Source organism: Argentina silus (genome assembly GCF_951799395.1).
Source record: "Argentina silus genome assembly, chromosome: 10".
NCBI lineage: Eukaryota > Metazoa > Chordata > Actinopteri > Argentiniformes > Argentinidae > Argentina > Argentina silus.
Genome location: NC_139664.1, coordinates 5,145,478 through 5,162,148, shown reverse-complemented (window position 1 = coordinate 5,162,148; position 16,671 = coordinate 5,145,478). Strand labels below are relative to the sequence as shown.

Genomic DNA, 16,671 nt, shown 5'->3' with positions numbered 1-16,671 from the left:
GTGTGCCATTCATGCTATGCCAAGCTTTGACTAGAAATGTTGTGTGTAGCCTAATAGTAGGCAGGTCAAACGTTCTGGCCACCATACTATCCCAGTGAACTGCTTTATTTGCCATACAATCAGATTGTTAGGAATGTCTTATTTATTGCACCCCCCCACACCCGAAACAACACACATGCACACACAACACCCGTGCATATCCCCAGGGAGATCAGAGCATAGGGGGAGGCATCCTGAGGGTACCAAATTAGGCCTAGTATTTCATATCAGAGGTAACTTTCTCAGTGTGGCTGTAGTAGTCTATTTTTAGATTAGGCATAAAGGTCTCAATCAATTATTATTTTAGTAACAAAGCACAAGTGAATTAAATTCACAGGTTGTCTCAAGAGTTAACCAACACATAGAACATGGATTCTTGCTGTATCCATAACATCATGTTTCATGACAAACACATAAACAACACTTTGTATGTCAAGCAACACGTTTATTTAAATAGCCAATGACTCCCGCTGCCACCAGGTTCACATCTTTTTGCTTCTCCTAATAAGAGATGTAGTACCCACGGTTAGCGTCTGAAATGGGAGAAGATAGGAGAGGAGAGAGGCAATCATGTTAGTGGGGTTGGATATAGATACAGAATACAAAAAGTTGTAATAACATTGTGACGTGTCATGCATTTCACAACTTTTATGCTTTCCCAAATGTGCGTTTCGTTCTGTGCCTAATTGTCATCGATACCAAACTGACCTCAACCATCTCTCCTCCCTTCAGCTCTTGGACGTGTGAGAACTTATCGGTGTTGCAAATGAGCTTCCCTCCATCCAATTTGACAATGCACTAGGGGTAGAGGAGACAGAACGCTCAATATCACAAAGCAGTGAGGACAGACAAGCCAAAGAACACAAGAAATCCACTTTTAGAATGGCATGTATAACACTCAGATCTTCATGGTGAAATGTCGGCCTGCCACCAATACAATGTTGTTATTTCCGTTCAGTGATTGGGATTGGTTACCTTGAGCTTCTTGCCGTCCATGGTGGTGATTTCAGCTTCTTTGCCGATGGTGAAGGTGTTGGTGACAGACTTCCCAGGGGTTTTGGAGGTGATGACAAAGTCATTGCCGTTCTGCTGGATCTCAGTTACGGGCTTGATATCCTTGGCCAGCTTGATGATATCTTCTGGGAGTGCTGATGGACAAGAAGCATGGATTAATTAGTTTTGGATTGCCATTGAATGTTACCTTTTCAGTTTTCTACTTGGTAGGCCTATAGCATTGCCCAACTACCCTTAGCAAGCAACAATATATCAGAGATACACCATAGACAAAATGGATGCCTTTCTTCTAACTCTATCCTCTCCATATATCATGTCTAACATACAATATGTCTAATAACAACATGCAGTGTAACTGAGCTGTAGGATACTCACAGATGGCTCTGAGGAACTCCTCGTAGTTCTCCTGAGCGTACACATGCCACGTTCCACTGAAGGCCATGATTGTCTGGTCCGGTTTCTCCTGCACCAAGGTGGGCAATAAGAGCCTAAGACAGCTGTGTGAAGCTCAACACAATGTAGAGAGGGCACAGGGTCTGCCACGGCTACTTATACTGGCAGGCAGAGGGGGCCCATAGCCTGCTGTGTCTAATCAGTAACACAGCCTCTGAAGTAATCCCCACTGTTTGAACAACCCAGAGTTCGCTTACTTCTCCGGCTGACATGACCCCAACATCCAGCAAAGAGAGATGAACTTCAAAATGGTGGGCTCATGAGTAGATGCAGGACATGAAAATGCAACACATGGGTGCTGAATGGGATATCTTGTCTCCAGCCAAACCCTTATCAAGCATATACCTAATTTACGTTGTGTATTATACATTGCAGTCATTAAATGCTCCATAGTGCACAGGCCTGCAGTACGCAAATAATAAGTGTGACAAAAAAAAGATAGTGAACATGGCCCTTTACTCACATGGCCCTTTACTCACTTATTACTTAGTAAAATAACTACTTCTCTGCAGAGTACTATCTGGTACTGTAGATCTCAGTTGATCTGCATAAGAACTTGCTCTGAATGTGTCCTGTGGAGCTATCCCAAACAGTGGTCAAATCTACTCCACTGTTAAACCAGTGGGTGGGTGAATGACACTGTGGACTGCTTGCTTTGGAATCAGTACAGAAGATACACTTCCCTTGCATAATAATGTATGAAGCAAACCTTGCTCTCACACTGACATGAAACATTTCAAACAGATATTGAATAAGAAGACCAATACTAACATCAAACGGTGCACATGATTCATCATCAACAACAACAACAACAACAACAACAGCAGCAAAGGCATGTGTTGACGTGAATGAAATCCAGCGTAAAGCCATTGGGAATTAAATACTTTATTGACATGACAAATACACGGGGTACTGCAGGTCAATACACTTGCTCTTACTTGCTGCCTTATTACATGGGGTTGTGTGCATCAATTACAGTGATATAGAGAGAGACACGCTCCATTTTCTCATAGCCACCATGTGATCTGCTGAAAGTGCATGACTAACATGACATCTCTAATGATACAAGATTGGTGATAATTAGAAATGAGAGCAAGCCTACCTCTGTCATGAAAAACACATGTGATTAGCATTCAACATGTGCTCTCTATGCCAAATTAGCCCCAACTTCAGAGGCTCCTACTGTATATTTAGCCACTCTTGACATACATCCAGGGCCCCTTAACAAAATTATAATTGACATTCTCTGAGAATATTCATTGGTAGTCTCACGATATAGTGGTTCAAGAATGAAATAAAGAAGCCTTCCTTGAATTACATTTCATTTGCACAAATAACTTTATTGATCTCCTCAAACACACAATGTAACATTTTTTTGGCGTACACTTGTTGGCCATTGGATCTATTTCCATTCCACGATTACCCAAATAACTGACACAACCACCTCAGAAACACATTCCTCACTTGGTGCAACTGACCCCTGCTCCTTTATCACATCTCCACTGCGTCAGGCCGGGGTTTCTCCCCACGCTTGTACACACTCACGGTCACGTTCACCGTCTGAGAGCCGTGCTGGTTACGCACAAAGACGCTGTAGTTGCCTGAGTCCTCCATGGTCACATTGTTGACGGTGAGCGTGCTGCACTTGGGCTCCTTGGCGATATTGAACTGGCCCGTGGAGACGACCTCTCTGTCGTTCCTTAGCCAGAACATCTCGGGGGTGGGGTCCCCATCGGAGAAGCATGTGAGGCACAGAGACTGCAGAGGAGAGGAGGAACAGGTGATAGTGTACTAACTAAGGACATAGCTTTCGCTATATTAATAAAGTGGGGTGATAATCTACTCATGGTAATACCAAGCTGACAAGGAAGACAAACCATTGGTTGTAATCCATGTAATAAGATTTAATATAGTATACAGTATAACAGTGAACATGGTACGGTACTCAATGATAATAATACCTTATTCTCCATGATAGCCACCACATCTGGCAAGCCCTTTGTTACTCTGGCGCGATCTAAAACAATGATGATAAGATTTAATCCCCTGCAACAGCCACACAACGCTCAATCAATCATGTACACAAATATAATAAGGATTAATAGATAATGAAAGAGTACTCACTTTTCTCAGCAACCGCTACTTGCCTTCGGTAAAAAAACAAAACAATTTTTTGTCTTATTCGGTCTCATTTGTTTTATTTTAATTACCACACAATGTATTGCATACTGAATCATGACTTAATTAACAAGTGTATTAGTACATCTACATAGTAACGTATTACTTAATTGTGAAGATATGGCGTAAGAAAATATTAAACATCAGAATGATGATGGATACCAGTACCGTGGATGTTTCTTTGTTGCTGCTTGTGTTAGTCTTAACCACCACAAGCCATGCTGGGAGCACCATCTACATGGTGCTGCACTTACTTCAACCTCTGGTACTCCAATAGAGCATCAGCAAAAGCTGTTATAGAAAGAGAGAAAGTTCATAGTTCAAGTAATTAAACATAGATGAACAGTAATTTGGGTGATCTTAATATTAATTTCTTGCCTAGTCCGTCCGGGAAGATATGTAATAAGATCAATATTCTAGCAAAATTATTTTTTTATAAGGTGTTAACTGGAGGAGAAATCCCCAAAATGTTTCTTGCTGTAAAACATTTACAGAAATCTTAAGCAGTAACCATCCTGCATAATTCCCACCCATAGGCCTACTTCTTTGTGAGTTGTTTCTATGCAGACCAACCTTGTCCGGACAAGTCTAGCGAGCGTTTGTGTGTCTCCTTGCCGTCGGACATCTCCAAGGTGTACTTCCCCTTATCGTTCTCAGTGGGCCCGATGATCTCGATCCAGATCTTCTGCATGGTGAAGCCAGGCCTGTTCCTCTCCTCCTGGTCAATCCTCTTCTCCCTGACACACAGCGGAAAGAGTTAGGGAGAGAATCTAATAGATAATCTGATTTCCCTTTGGAGGTCATCACTGGATCACTATCTCTGGAGGAGGCTTTCCTTTTCCTTTTCAATCTCTCGACTTCCCTTTGCTTTTTTGTCTTTCACACTTTTTGTCCTTTTCAATCTGGTGAAAGTGAGAGGAATCAAGGAGGAATCAAGGGTCTAACCCTAATCCTAACCCCTAACCCTAACCCTTAGGCAGCGGTGGAACGGAGTGAAAAGGAAAACGCTAAAGGTGCTAACGTTTCTAACAATGGTTAAATGAAGAAACGAACTGTCTTGTGGTCTCCAAGACTGGTTCTGGAGAGCTAGCGGGTGTACAGGCTTTTGCTCCAGCCTAGCACTAACCTACCCGATTCACCTAATGAATGTCTTGGTTGATTGGTTGATTCAATTAATCAGGTGTGTTGAATCGGGGCTGGGGCTAAAGACTGCAAAAGCCTGCACCCCCTCTAACTTCCCCTGTAACACTCCAGGACCAGGGTAGATGACGACTGATCTAACAGTCTTATTTCACGGTAATCATAAAATCCCCCAGCAGGTGGTGATATTGGCCTGGTCCCTGTTCCTGCGACAACCCCAGCGTGTATGCCATGCGGGCATGCCGGCAGACAGACACGAGGATGGGGTAGGCATAAAAGGATGTGCCAGGCATGGGAACTCACTTGAAGTGCCAGCTGGTCTTCATGTAGCTGAGATAGTACTTGAGAGAGCAGTAGAGCTTAAAGCCCTCGGCAGTGCACTGAATCCTCACTGGGCCTGCTGATAGAGCTGCGTCACAGAGAGAGGGAGGGAAATGCCACTTTGAAAAATGACTCTGTAAAGGCAGAATGACACTGTTTTGAAATGACTAGGTGAGTGCATGCTATAGACTGTGGCCGGGGCGTGAGTAACCGCACTGTTACTTAGGGAGTTGAATGAATTAAAATTTGTAATGTCAAGGCAATCTCCAGAGGGGGTACATTGAATTACTATAGACGTTTTCAACACCTTTACCATGAAACTTAGTTAAATCAGGGCATCCAACTTACCACACTGTTTACCCACGTCTTGGAGGAGCTTCTCGTACTCTGTAAATAAACACAGAATAATTATGTCTCCAGACAGTGTATGAAGCTTGATGCATAATAGATGGAAGATTATACAATGCACTGGCCCAGTCTCTGAATCTTTAGAGTACATCAAGATAATAAACAAACTTTCAAAGAGCCTCGCAGCACTTTAATTCGGAGACACCATAATGAAATGGTGTTCTAGAAATGGTGCTCCAAAATGTTATAACAATAAAAAATTCTAAGAGAGAGAGAGAGAGAGAGAGAGAGAGAGAGAGAGAGAGAGAGAGAGAGAGAGAGAGAGAGAGAGAGAGAGAGAGAGAGAGAGAGATAGATAGATAGATAGATAGATAGATAGATAGATGTGTCTGTGGTTGGCCATATTGTCTCACCGTCACCCACTAGCGCCAAGGTGCTCACGTCTTCTCCTCTACCATCAGACACCACTGCCTTGTATGACCCTGCCTCCTTCCTGGTCACCTGAGAGTTCAGCCAGGAGGTAAAACACTCCATCAACATAACCTACATTAACAGCAGTCACTGCAATAAACCCAGATATACTGTACACACACGAGCTTAATTATGCAAGATCTTATAAATATACATACAGCTCTGACACTCTGACCCAGATTCCCCCTCTCTGTGTTAGAGCGATCACTGTTAATGATGTGTGTATTCACCTAAGCTTAACCAATAATGATGCGGTAACAGTGAGCAGTGGCTGTGAATACTGTACCTGTGGTATGGTGAGGGAGCTGGCTCCAGACGGCTGGTCGTACACAGCTTGTGCCACAACCACGCCATCCTTGAACCACTTCACAGTCGTATCCTTGTTTACGTTTGTCACCTTGACGATATATGGATGATGACATCATAGAGTGGTAGTAAATCACATAGACTCACAACGACAGTGTCAACATAGAATGCACAGGCTAAAGTCAATTAAAACCAAATTCAATTTCAAGTTGCGTCTATAAATCACCTTGCATTTGATGATTAATTCACAGTCCTCTGTTACGATCCATGACAAAAAATCCTGGAAATAGGGTCCTTGGAAAATAGAGCAAATGATTAACGGCATGCGTTGAACCACAGATGCAATGACCATCCTGTTCTATTAGCCAATCAATGAAACATGCTGTACTGTGGTGTGTCAGCACTTCGGGGTCAGAATTAATGTTGTTGCCCGCACCACACTTTTGAAATCTATAAATTGTATGCTTTTGCAGTAGCCACCTAGCCAAGGAAAAAGAGTGATGGAGTTACGGTAAATTACTGTAAACTAGGACATTTGGGCTATCTGAATCAGTCTTAATGATATAGAGTTACTTTTGGTAGCATATCTTTAAACTGAAATAAGATCTCTGGATTGGGTGGGGAAAAACACACATCCTATGGACTTTGGACAGCTGAATGTGAGACTCGTGTTTGCAGAGAGGGAACTCAGCCGTTGGAACCTAGCAGGCACACGATTGACCCTGGGCCTGTGCAGCCACAGCACTCAGGGTCAGATAACGGGGTGCATGCCAACAGTTTAGACTGGCCTGCTCTCCTCACCTCCTTTCCTCATCTCCTTTCCTTCATTCACACTGACATTAGAGAACTAGACCGATAGATGCAAGTTAAGGAGTTAGTTAATTGAGGAGTTAACTGAGAGGCAGGGAACCACACTGGGAAGTCTCACCTGACTTTCTTTTGAAGTCCCGTCTGTTGGCATTGGCCTGAGCCAGTGTCTGACTGAACTCTGCCAGAGACACAAACAGAGGATCAACATTACCACCAGTAACCTATCACTGAGAAGACATGCAGTATAGTACACTCATGATAAGTCGAAAATAGTTGCCCTCTCATGACTAGCAACTGGTGCAGTGATTGGCTAGACATAGAACACATTTAGTGGTCTTTAGCTTGCAATAAATTGGTAGGTAGATAAGTAACATGGAATGAGGTAATGAGGTGATGACTCCATTTGACTTCATTCTGATCAAAGCTGGACTCACTCTCGTCCACGAACACCAGAGTGAACTGGTTCTTGGCACGACCGTCGCGGAGCTGAGCCGTGTAGGACCCCTCGTCCTCCTTGGACAGATGGTCAAACAGGATCTCCACCAGACCACTGGGCTTGTCGAAGTTGATCTTACGGGCCTGGGGAAGATCACACACACATACGGAACGCATGCACGCACGCACGCAAAATAGTTTTTAGACTTACATGTTGATATTAGCTTCAGTGATGAACATGAATGAAATTAGGGCCTATGATGGAGAGCCTGGGGGGGCTAATTAAGGAAATGGGCTCACAAAACTCCATGAACTGTAGTCATATTTTAATGAACTCTAATCACTGCTGTTGATTAGTTATTCTGGTAGGTAAATAATAGAACTGAGGAAAATGTGAAATGAAGAGAAATTATGTATTCACGCGCTGCATGATTCATTCATGACCACCAGAAAACACGCATGCATGCACAAACGCAAGCATGCACCTACACATGCACGCACGCACGCACACATAGCATCAGTGTTGTGAAACCACATGTAAAATATAATTTTGTGTTGTGTAATATTTGTTTTTCCCCCCCCTGGTCATATCTGCACATGGTGCAACAGGGCTATTTTTAGCTTATAGTCATAATGTCTGCATGTCTGAAGAGGTTGTTTATCTTCTGCCGAAAAAGACACATCTCTATTGAGGGTAATTTGTACCTTAATTAAACTGCAAATACGGTTGAAGGATAAGGAAAATGTGATTGCTTTGTCACTTCTTATTTTCCCTGTCTATGCAGGCAATGCCTAGCTAATGCAAGCCTGAATGAGAAAATGTAATGCCATTGCTTGTTGTTGGTTATTAGCATCTTTTAGCTAGACATAAATAAAAACCAAAATAAATAATGCATTCAAATATCATTTGAATGGCCTACATCGCACACCACCATCTTCAGACATTCATTAAATAAGAGATCTTGTTTCGTTTTGGACACATTTTCTGTATGTGTGTGCAATTCCGAAATATACAGCCCATTTAATTCCTACCCTTTTGGGAGGCACGCTATAACCAGCCTGAGAGTCTGTCTGTTTCTGCTTCAGCCCGCTTGTTGTAGTCTTCCCAAACAAGGCAACAATGTTACCCTGGTGAATGTAGACACAGTCTGACATCCAAGCTAGTCATACAGTCAAATGCCTCCCAGAGGTCGGTACTGTATATAAAGCATAGGCCACTATATGGCGGTGCATATACTATATGCTATTTGTTTTATTGTCTTTTTTCGGGATAATGACATGGATATGTTTTGAAGTGGTCCTTACCGGAGTGCTAGAGATCTCTCTGTCATTGAGGATGAGGCGGAGCTCGGCCGCGTTGCTCAGACTCTCTGTCTGCATCCACAAACGGACGTCGCCCTTCTCGAACACCTCCACCTGCCAGCCTGAGCGCAGCGCTATCACTGCGGGGGAAGAAGGGGGATGGGGACAGGGGGCAGGTGATATGAAAACAACACAGTATTTAGTTTGAATGGGAATGCTATGTGACTTACAGCCTAACTTGATAGAGACAATAATGTACTGTATAACCTCAGTAACTCTTTATCACTTACATGGGTTTCTGATGTGCCAGCCAAGCTCAGTCAGTCTTTCCAGGTCTGTGGGAAGAGACGTTGAATCGTACAACTTTGTAACTACAATTTCCAACATGTTGCTTTGTAATGCAGGGAGGTAGGGCTGAAGAGCACAAGTAAGCCCATGGTGGATATTTCGGCAAACTTTTGACTAAAAATGTTTGAATTGAAGTCAAATGTTGACTTTCCCAACAATACACTCTATGGGAGTAGCAGGCTAGCTTGTCATACAGTGTGTGGGACTCCCTAGTTCAGTATGGATCTACCTTCAGCGGTGAAGGTGAAGCTGGAGGAAAGCTCTGTGTTGTCACTCATCTCCACAGTGTAGAGACCCAGGTCCTCCTCTGAGGGGTTGGTGAAGGTGAGAATGGACCTGGGGAGGGACAGACAGAGGGACAGTGAGCCTGATGGACAGACAGAGGGACAGTGAGCCTGAGGGACAGACAGAGGGACGGTGAGCCTGAGGGACAGACAGAGGGACGGTGAGCCTGAGGGACAGACAGAGGGACAGACAGAGGGAGAGTGAGCCTGAGGGACGGTGAGCCTGAGGGACAGACAGAAGGACAGTGAGCCTGAGGGACAGACAGAGGGACGGTGAGCCAGAGACTAAGTGCTCAGTGGTGGTTGTGAGATGAGGCAGTGAGATGAGGAGTGTCGGCTGCGTTTTCAGAGTTACACACACACACACACACACACACACACACACACACACACACACACACACACACACAGTACCTGTTATTCTTCGACTCCATCTTGGCTCTCCCACCATCAATGGCCTGTCTGTAGTTCTTGCTCCAGACAAACTTGCTGTTCTCTGTCATCTCAGAGGCCTCGTAGGCCAGGAATATGAACCCATCGTTGTCCACACCAATCTCAATGTCTCTAGTGCCTGGTGGAGGCAAATCATGATTAGAGCCATTTTGGTTAATAATTTGTTAGGGATCTGTATTGATGGAAATAAAATGGCTCACCTGGCTGAGTCTGGACTGTGATAGGCTCAGAGGGTATGGAGGACATGCCCACGCCAGCCTTATTGACAGCAGTCACACGGAGGCGATAGGTTTGACCTGCCTGCAGACCTGAAACCTGGAGATAGAAACAGAGACCATAACCAAAACATGCATTACGTCATACTTGACATCAACTTTCTCAATTTTCAACTTAAGAAAATGCACCTACCTTCAGGTAGGTGTCAGTAATTGGCTCCGTATTCACAGGGGTCCAGCTCTCTGATTGGTCGTCCTCGCTCAACTCCACCAGGTATCCGGTGATTGGGCCCTGCCCCTCATACAGAGGCACCGCCCACAGAAGGACCAGAGAGTTCCGTCTCACCACCCTGAACTCCAGGTCATAGGGGCAGCCTGGGGGAGGGAATGAGGTCATCATGGGGGAGGGAATGGGAAAACAACATATGATTGTCATACTACTGAGCTGAACTGAGACTAACTGAGCTGAGCTTTACTGTGCTGGCAGGGTCACACACGGACAGTTCTTTGCTGTAACGTGCTGGAATGGGAACGAACAGTGTGTAAAGAGAATATCTGAGTGAGCACAGCATGGTTCAAGTTGGCCTTAAAGTGTGTAGCTCAGCCCCAAAAAGAGAAGTGAGCGTGTTAAGACGTGTTGATCCATAAGACATAGTGTATATAAACCCATGTGGAATGTGAGCAACGTTAGGCTATTTGCTCCCAACCCCAAATGAGAAGGTAAATGATAGTCTACCTGGTTAATTTTTCTTCTGAGGTAATACTGTGTGTGTGTGTGTGTGTGTGTGTGTATGTTAGTGTGTGTGTGTGTGTTGGTGTGAACCATCTGCGATTGCCAAAAGATAAATGTGCCGTTTGCAGTGTTGTCACAGTGAAATGTAGGGGGACAATAACAGAGAATATTGATCTTTCTATTCCCTGGCCGCTCATAATAACCCATAAACAGACAAGTTGTGCGTGACAGAACAGGCGATCATAAAGAAATGAACCAACAATAAACTAATAAAGTAAAAAGAAGTAAAGTGACTTTGCTTAATCTACCCTTTCTCTTGTAGTGCCAGTGCACAGTAGTTAATTTGCTCAACGATTTCAGGTCACATTTAAAGTTATTAACGACATGGGGAGAGCTCATTTATTGGAATTAATGGGCTATGCTCGACAAAGTCTGTGTGTGTGTGTGTGTGTGTGTGTGTGTGTCTGTGTGTATGTGTTTGTGTGTGTGTGTGTGTGTGTGTGTGTGTGGACAAAGTGGTGTGTGAGGCTCTCTCCATTTCCAATATTAATACCACAAGAAGCAGGCTTTATATGAGTGGGACCAAGGGGCCAATACTACTAGGCACGGCTTTGCACTGAACTACTCCATTACTGAATGAAGAGTATGCACTGTGTGTGTGTGTGTGTGTGTGTGTGTGTGTCTCAGTGTGTGTGTGTGTGTGTCTCAGTGTGTGTGTGTGTGGCTCACCTGGCTCAGGCATGGTCCACTCCTCACACAGGTAAGCCTCGCTAGGTTCAGAGGGCTTCCCAATGCCAACGATGTTGGCAGCAAAAACACGGAACTGGTAATAATGCCCCCCTCGCAGGTTACAGACCTTTTGGAGAAATGACAGCAGCATACAAGTGAGCCAGTTGTATGTCAACATGTACCTGCAAATTGAGCCTGTCAATCCTGAGAGTATGCTACTACAGTGCCAGCCAGTTCTATACTGCGTTTTGGCATTTCATTTCATTCATATCCAGACTACCACCACTCCCCTCCTTCCTAAAACCTCTGATCTTGGACAGAGTATTCCAGACAGTTGCTCAGTTCTGCAACACGTCTGGTATGAGGTGAGATATTGATCTTAGATCTGAGGTTGGGCACTCACATCCTAACTGAGGCACACTCTATACAGTACAAGCTCCGCCACTGCACTGCTGCTGAGCCCCATAGGGGCTAGCTTTGATTCAGTTCATTGATCCATTCATTGATCTGCTTATTCCCAGCCACGTAGCTTTTAAGGTCCTTATCGCTTTAGTAAACCGGTCTGAAGTTCTGCTACTTTAGGAGGGGCTCAGCCAAGCAACAATGGCCGTCAATAGACAAAACCAGACAGGCTTATTTAACTGTGATGACGGGAATCACTATCGAAAGTCTATTCCACCTGCATTTATGGATCGGTCACTAGCCATACTTAGGTACAACAAAAGCCTCCTCATCTATTCAATATTTAAATCGTGCTTGTAGCTCCCAAATACAGGTAGTGTGCCCGGGCCTCCAAAACTGCATGTTGTTACAACCGACAACCACTAGATGGCAGTAGGTAATCTGAATATCAATGTCAGTGTGAGGCAACCCTGCGATGGAGGTGGAGTAAAAATAAATCCTAAGGGTTCACAACTCAGACACTCTCTAATGAGGCTGGATAGGTGGCATGCGTGCCTGACTGCTAAAGCGGAGGAAGGATTCAGGGAGAGGTAATTTACATTGCCTACACAAGCAAGATAGACAAAAGCGCCCTGAGCGTGAAGTCTCAGCAGGATCAATATTGTAATTCATTGCGGAACCCAGAGCTTGTACAAATAACAGCAATAACAGCAATAAAAACTAAAGGGAGAAATAGTCATTTGAGGATGAGGGGCAGTTGTAGGCCCTGAATTCAACCAACAGAGGGCACTGCTTGCTTTGACCACTGGGCCTTCTTCAACACGTAGGCCGAGAGCCCTGTGCCTTCATGTCAACGCCTGTCCTGGCAGGACAAGCACAACTGAAAAGGCTCTCCTTTACTTCTACCATCTGTAAAATGGCCCGACACTATTTGTATACAATATAAAACAATGTTATATTTTCCCCCACCCTCAACAATCCCCCAACACATTCCCTCAACGCTTTATTTCTGTCCACAGTACAAAAACAACAATTATGAGAGAGACTATACACGCATTTCTAATTAGTGAACATTTCTGTAATCTCACAGAAATAGGTTTCATTTTTTTCACTTCCCTTTAGGTCTCCATGGACAACGCTCATTGCCTAGTGACACTGTAATAGAAAAGAGAACATTTGTGCCTTTAATGTGACAGTTTTTCCAAGGTAACTATCCTGGAATAACTTGTAATTACCGAGTACAAAGTAAGCCACTAATTCTGTTTTCTATGCAAAGAAACAAACATATTTTCAGTATAGTGGTACTCTAAAACCATGCTCTTACCAGCTTATTAGAGAGTAACATGATATTATTACACTGTTGTTCCTCCAGGTTAAGGGTTGAGGAGATGGAGGGACTAGCGTCCTGTCCAGGGGGTGTAGTTCTACAAGCTGCCTCACACTACAGACACAGGATATTGGTTCCTGCCCCTATGGGCTGTTCTGTGCTCAAGTGTTCCAGCACACAAGGCCACTTACTCACTACTCCAGTATAAGGCCTATGTTACATAACATGAGACCCAAACCTGAAACATCATGTATTGATATCATGACAGTGCACACATGAGGGAACGGCACCTTGTGCTGTCTCTCCTTGGCAGGCTTGGTGTTGACCTCTCTCCAGGTGACCAGCTCCTTGTCCATCTGGTCCAGGTAGTACCCTCGCACAGGGTCTCCTCCATTGTGGGCAGGGGCTCTCCACGTAAGCACCATCTCAGAGGCGGTGCAGAGCAGCAGGGTGATGGCAGAGGGAGGGGACGGGGCATCTGCAGAGAGACACATGGAACAGTGAGTCTGGCGGGATCTCAGAATAGCCGTAGTTCTAACCCCTCTCCCTGCCCAGGGACAAATAAATCTGTATTATCTACCCTGAATTACATATGGTCATCTAACACATACAGCCCCCTGTTCACTTGCTAGGTGACTTCTATTCTATTCTATTCTATTCCCTGACTTCAATTTGTCACTTCAGTTCACTTAAGGCCACAAAGGATTCCAGACACAAAGAATTGGATTTCAGCCATATCCTGAGCCGATCCCAGACAAGATTTGAAAATAGCCTCTGTGTGAGTGGCATTTTAAAATGAGTTGTCATTACCAGGTAGCTGTCCAGCAGAGTCCACATGATCAGAAATGCTATCAGAGGGCAAGACAGCTAGCGAAAAGGGTCAGTCGCTATTCAACAGCTACTTCTCTCATCGCAAGGCCCCATTTCACTGTGTTTCAGTGAACAAACCAACCATGAGAAACAATTGAGAATAATCATATTCAATAGGTCTCATACCTCCAATACCTGTCATAACGTAATAGGCTGTTATCAGCTAATGCTGCAATAAGGCCAGGAATACAGTAGCTTATGAATACAAGGCCATGGTAGGAATGAGAACTGACAGACAAGAGCAATGAACCATGATTCATTTAGACCATCCCCATACTGTGTAGATCATGAACACTCATATGAACCCAACCAAACTTAGCCCATGAAGCCCATGTCCTTGCCCATGTCATTGTGAACAAGAGATAAGTCTTGAGATAAGTCTAGCTTTCGAAACCCTTGTTTTACCTGCATCCCTGTTCAAATCTGTACCTGTCTAATGGAACAAGCAGGTGCTTTTCCACCATTTTGTGTCAGGGCTGACAGTTGCACTGGTACTCACTGATGGCTGATCTGACCAGGATAGGGAGTGACTGGTCAGAGTAGCGACTGTTCCCGGCTTTCCCCACAGACTTCACTCTGAACATATACTCCTTCTGAGTCTTCAGACCGTGGACTGTGAACCTGGGGCAGGAAAATCATTTTTGCACTGCAATGTGAATGCCATCTTCAATTCTACGTTCAATTGTCAGTGGCAAGAGAAACAATGATTTCAATTGTAGCAACAGTGGCAAGAGAAGAGATATACAGTACATAACTACACATCTAACACAGAGAAGAAGTAAAACTCTTTAGTTATAGTCTTGTATGACATGTATCACTTATTTTATGTGAAGCGCACTGTGTTCCATTTATGTTACGAAATGTGCTATTGAAATAAAGTTTGATTTGATTTGACATGGTGGGGTTAGAACCGAACCTGGTGTTGGCGGTTGGTTTGTTGTTGACCGCCCACCATTCGGCTTTCCCAACCTCGCTGTAATACACGTAGTATCCCAGAATGCCCTCTTTCTCTTTGGGCTCCTTCCACTGCAGCAGGACAGAGGAGTCTGTGTCCCTGATGGCCAAGAGGGAGTGGGCCGGAGCCGGTACAGCTACAGAACAAAACAAAAAAGGTCAGAATAATACAAAAAGACCCAGCATGAAAGCAGTCAAGTCAATTCAATTCAATTCAATTCAATTCAATTCAATTCAATTCAATTCAATTCAATTCAATTCAATATTGCCAATGAACTTGAGAGGGCTTTGTATTACTGCAAACCATGTTACAGACAAGACAATCTTACAATTTGTACAATGCTATATAATATTCAATCATCTCTCTATCTCCCTCCCTCCCTCCCTCCTTCCCTCCCTTCCTCAATCTCTCTCCCTCTCCCTCACCTTGGGGTTCTCTCAGGGATATGGGTAGGCTTGGTTCGGAGGGCTCGCTCACGCCATACTTGTTGACAGAGCGCACCCGGAAGCAGTAGGACCGGCCCTTCTGCAGGTCGAACGCTGGGAACCTGGGAGAGCCGACTGTCATCTCCATACTTGCCAGCTGCCAGCTGTTCTTGTCTGCAATGGACTGACAGGCAGGAAGACAGACAGACAGACAGACAGAAAATCAGTGATTAAATTATCTACAAATACAATACTACAATCACTACAATGCAGCACATTGTTACATAATGACCCTTTGTTTCGTCTCTTTTCCTCTGCTCCATTGAATGATCCTCCATTGCTTTTACTCTTTTAATAACTTTTAATTTAGATTACATTTGAATAAAACAGAGCTGTCTCGGTGGAGATTTCAAGGCGATAATAAAAACCTAGCCCACGGGCAAGGGGGGGGATGTTTGAAAGGTTCCCTTTATTCCTGGGCAGAATAGAGAGCGTGGTAATTTCAGATGCTTTTGATGGATTGGACAGTTTTATTACCCAGCTACTTATAAAAGTCCAATAAAAATCCATTTCCTGTGGCAGTTTGCCGCTTTTCTTTCCATTATTGGAGCAGCAAGCTGTTGGGTGTCTGTCTGCGCGTTCTGGTTGATATTGAAGAACTGGGGCACTTTGGTGCAGATGTGGAATCAACACTATCAGTACTTTTCTTGAGAAAACTTTTATTTTTCTGAGCCCCTTTTTCATAAAAGTTTCACAAAAACTTCATTGAAAACAATTTCCATTCGACAATCTGGGGGCCATATTAGAACACACCCACAACATTGCTTTAAAGTTCTGCCCTTGACTGTGAAGTGTACAACTAAACCAGAAGCTGTGGCAATTCCGATCACAAACCTAGAAAAAAAACCTGGAGCTGGAATTTTTAATCACTCCAAACGCTTGAAAGAGCTTTGAAGTTTGTGAGCGAGCAAATTAACTCGCAACACCAAAATGCAAGCCACGAAAGAACAACTTCAAGGTCTCTTTGCCTTTAATGAGTCCACCCATTCCCACCTACACTGACACCAACGATAAAAGTGCTTCTTCCCCTCTGTGTCTTTAATTAACGAATGG

At 44.1% G+C, this 16,671-nt stretch overlaps 2 protein-coding genes across 2 annotated transcripts in view; both read right to left on the bottom strand.

Moving 5' to 3' along the window:
- Window positions 1-521: 521 nt before the first annotated feature.
- fabp10a (fatty acid binding protein 10a, liver basic) lies at window positions 522-1,495 on the bottom strand (the record flags this gene model as incomplete). The annotated part of the gene is made up of 4 exons (XM_083678704.1): window positions 522-572; window positions 748-837; window positions 1,015-1,187; window positions 1,429-1,495. The coding sequence occupies 4 exons, from the start codon at window positions 1,493-1,495 to the stop codon at window positions 522-524; spliced, it is 381 nt and encodes a 126-aa protein (XP_083534830.1).
- A 1,365-nt stretch (window positions 1,496-2,860) lies between these two features.
- The window catches only part of myom3 (myomesin 3), a gene marked incomplete at its 5' end in the record, with an annotated part of 37,536 nt that continues 23,725 nt past the window's right edge, over window positions 2,861-16,671 (bottom strand). The window contains 23 exons of the mRNA XM_083679722.1: window positions 2,861-3,264; window positions 3,468-3,523; window positions 3,631-3,653; window positions 3,939-3,975; window positions 4,258-4,421; window positions 5,128-5,233; window positions 5,494-5,532; window positions 5,907-5,994; window positions 6,251-6,361; window positions 6,497-6,564; window positions 7,199-7,258; window positions 7,515-7,659; window positions 8,821-8,957; window positions 9,108-9,152; window positions 9,395-9,501; window positions 9,864-10,020; window positions 10,103-10,217; window positions 10,311-10,492; window positions 11,580-11,706; window positions 13,599-13,786; window positions 14,678-14,799; window positions 15,095-15,269; window positions 15,559-15,742. Coding sequence (XP_083535848.1) covers window positions 2,998-3,264; window positions 3,468-3,523; window positions 3,631-3,653; window positions 3,939-3,975; window positions 4,258-4,421; window positions 5,128-5,233; window positions 5,494-5,532; window positions 5,907-5,994; window positions 6,251-6,361; window positions 6,497-6,564; window positions 7,199-7,258; window positions 7,515-7,659; window positions 8,821-8,957; window positions 9,108-9,152; window positions 9,395-9,501; window positions 9,864-10,020; window positions 10,103-10,217; window positions 10,311-10,492; window positions 11,580-11,706; window positions 13,599-13,786; window positions 14,678-14,799; window positions 15,095-15,269; window positions 15,559-15,742 — 2,703 coding nt within the window. The 3' untranslated portion in view covers window positions 2,861-2,997. The remainder of the gene's footprint in view (window positions 3,265-3,467; window positions 3,524-3,630; window positions 3,654-3,938; window positions 3,976-4,257; window positions 4,422-5,127; window positions 5,234-5,493; window positions 5,533-5,906; window positions 5,995-6,250; window positions 6,362-6,496; window positions 6,565-7,198; window positions 7,259-7,514; window positions 7,660-8,820; window positions 8,958-9,107; window positions 9,153-9,394; window positions 9,502-9,863; window positions 10,021-10,102; window positions 10,218-10,310; window positions 10,493-11,579; window positions 11,707-13,598; window positions 13,787-14,677; window positions 14,800-15,094; window positions 15,270-15,558; window positions 15,743-16,671) is intronic.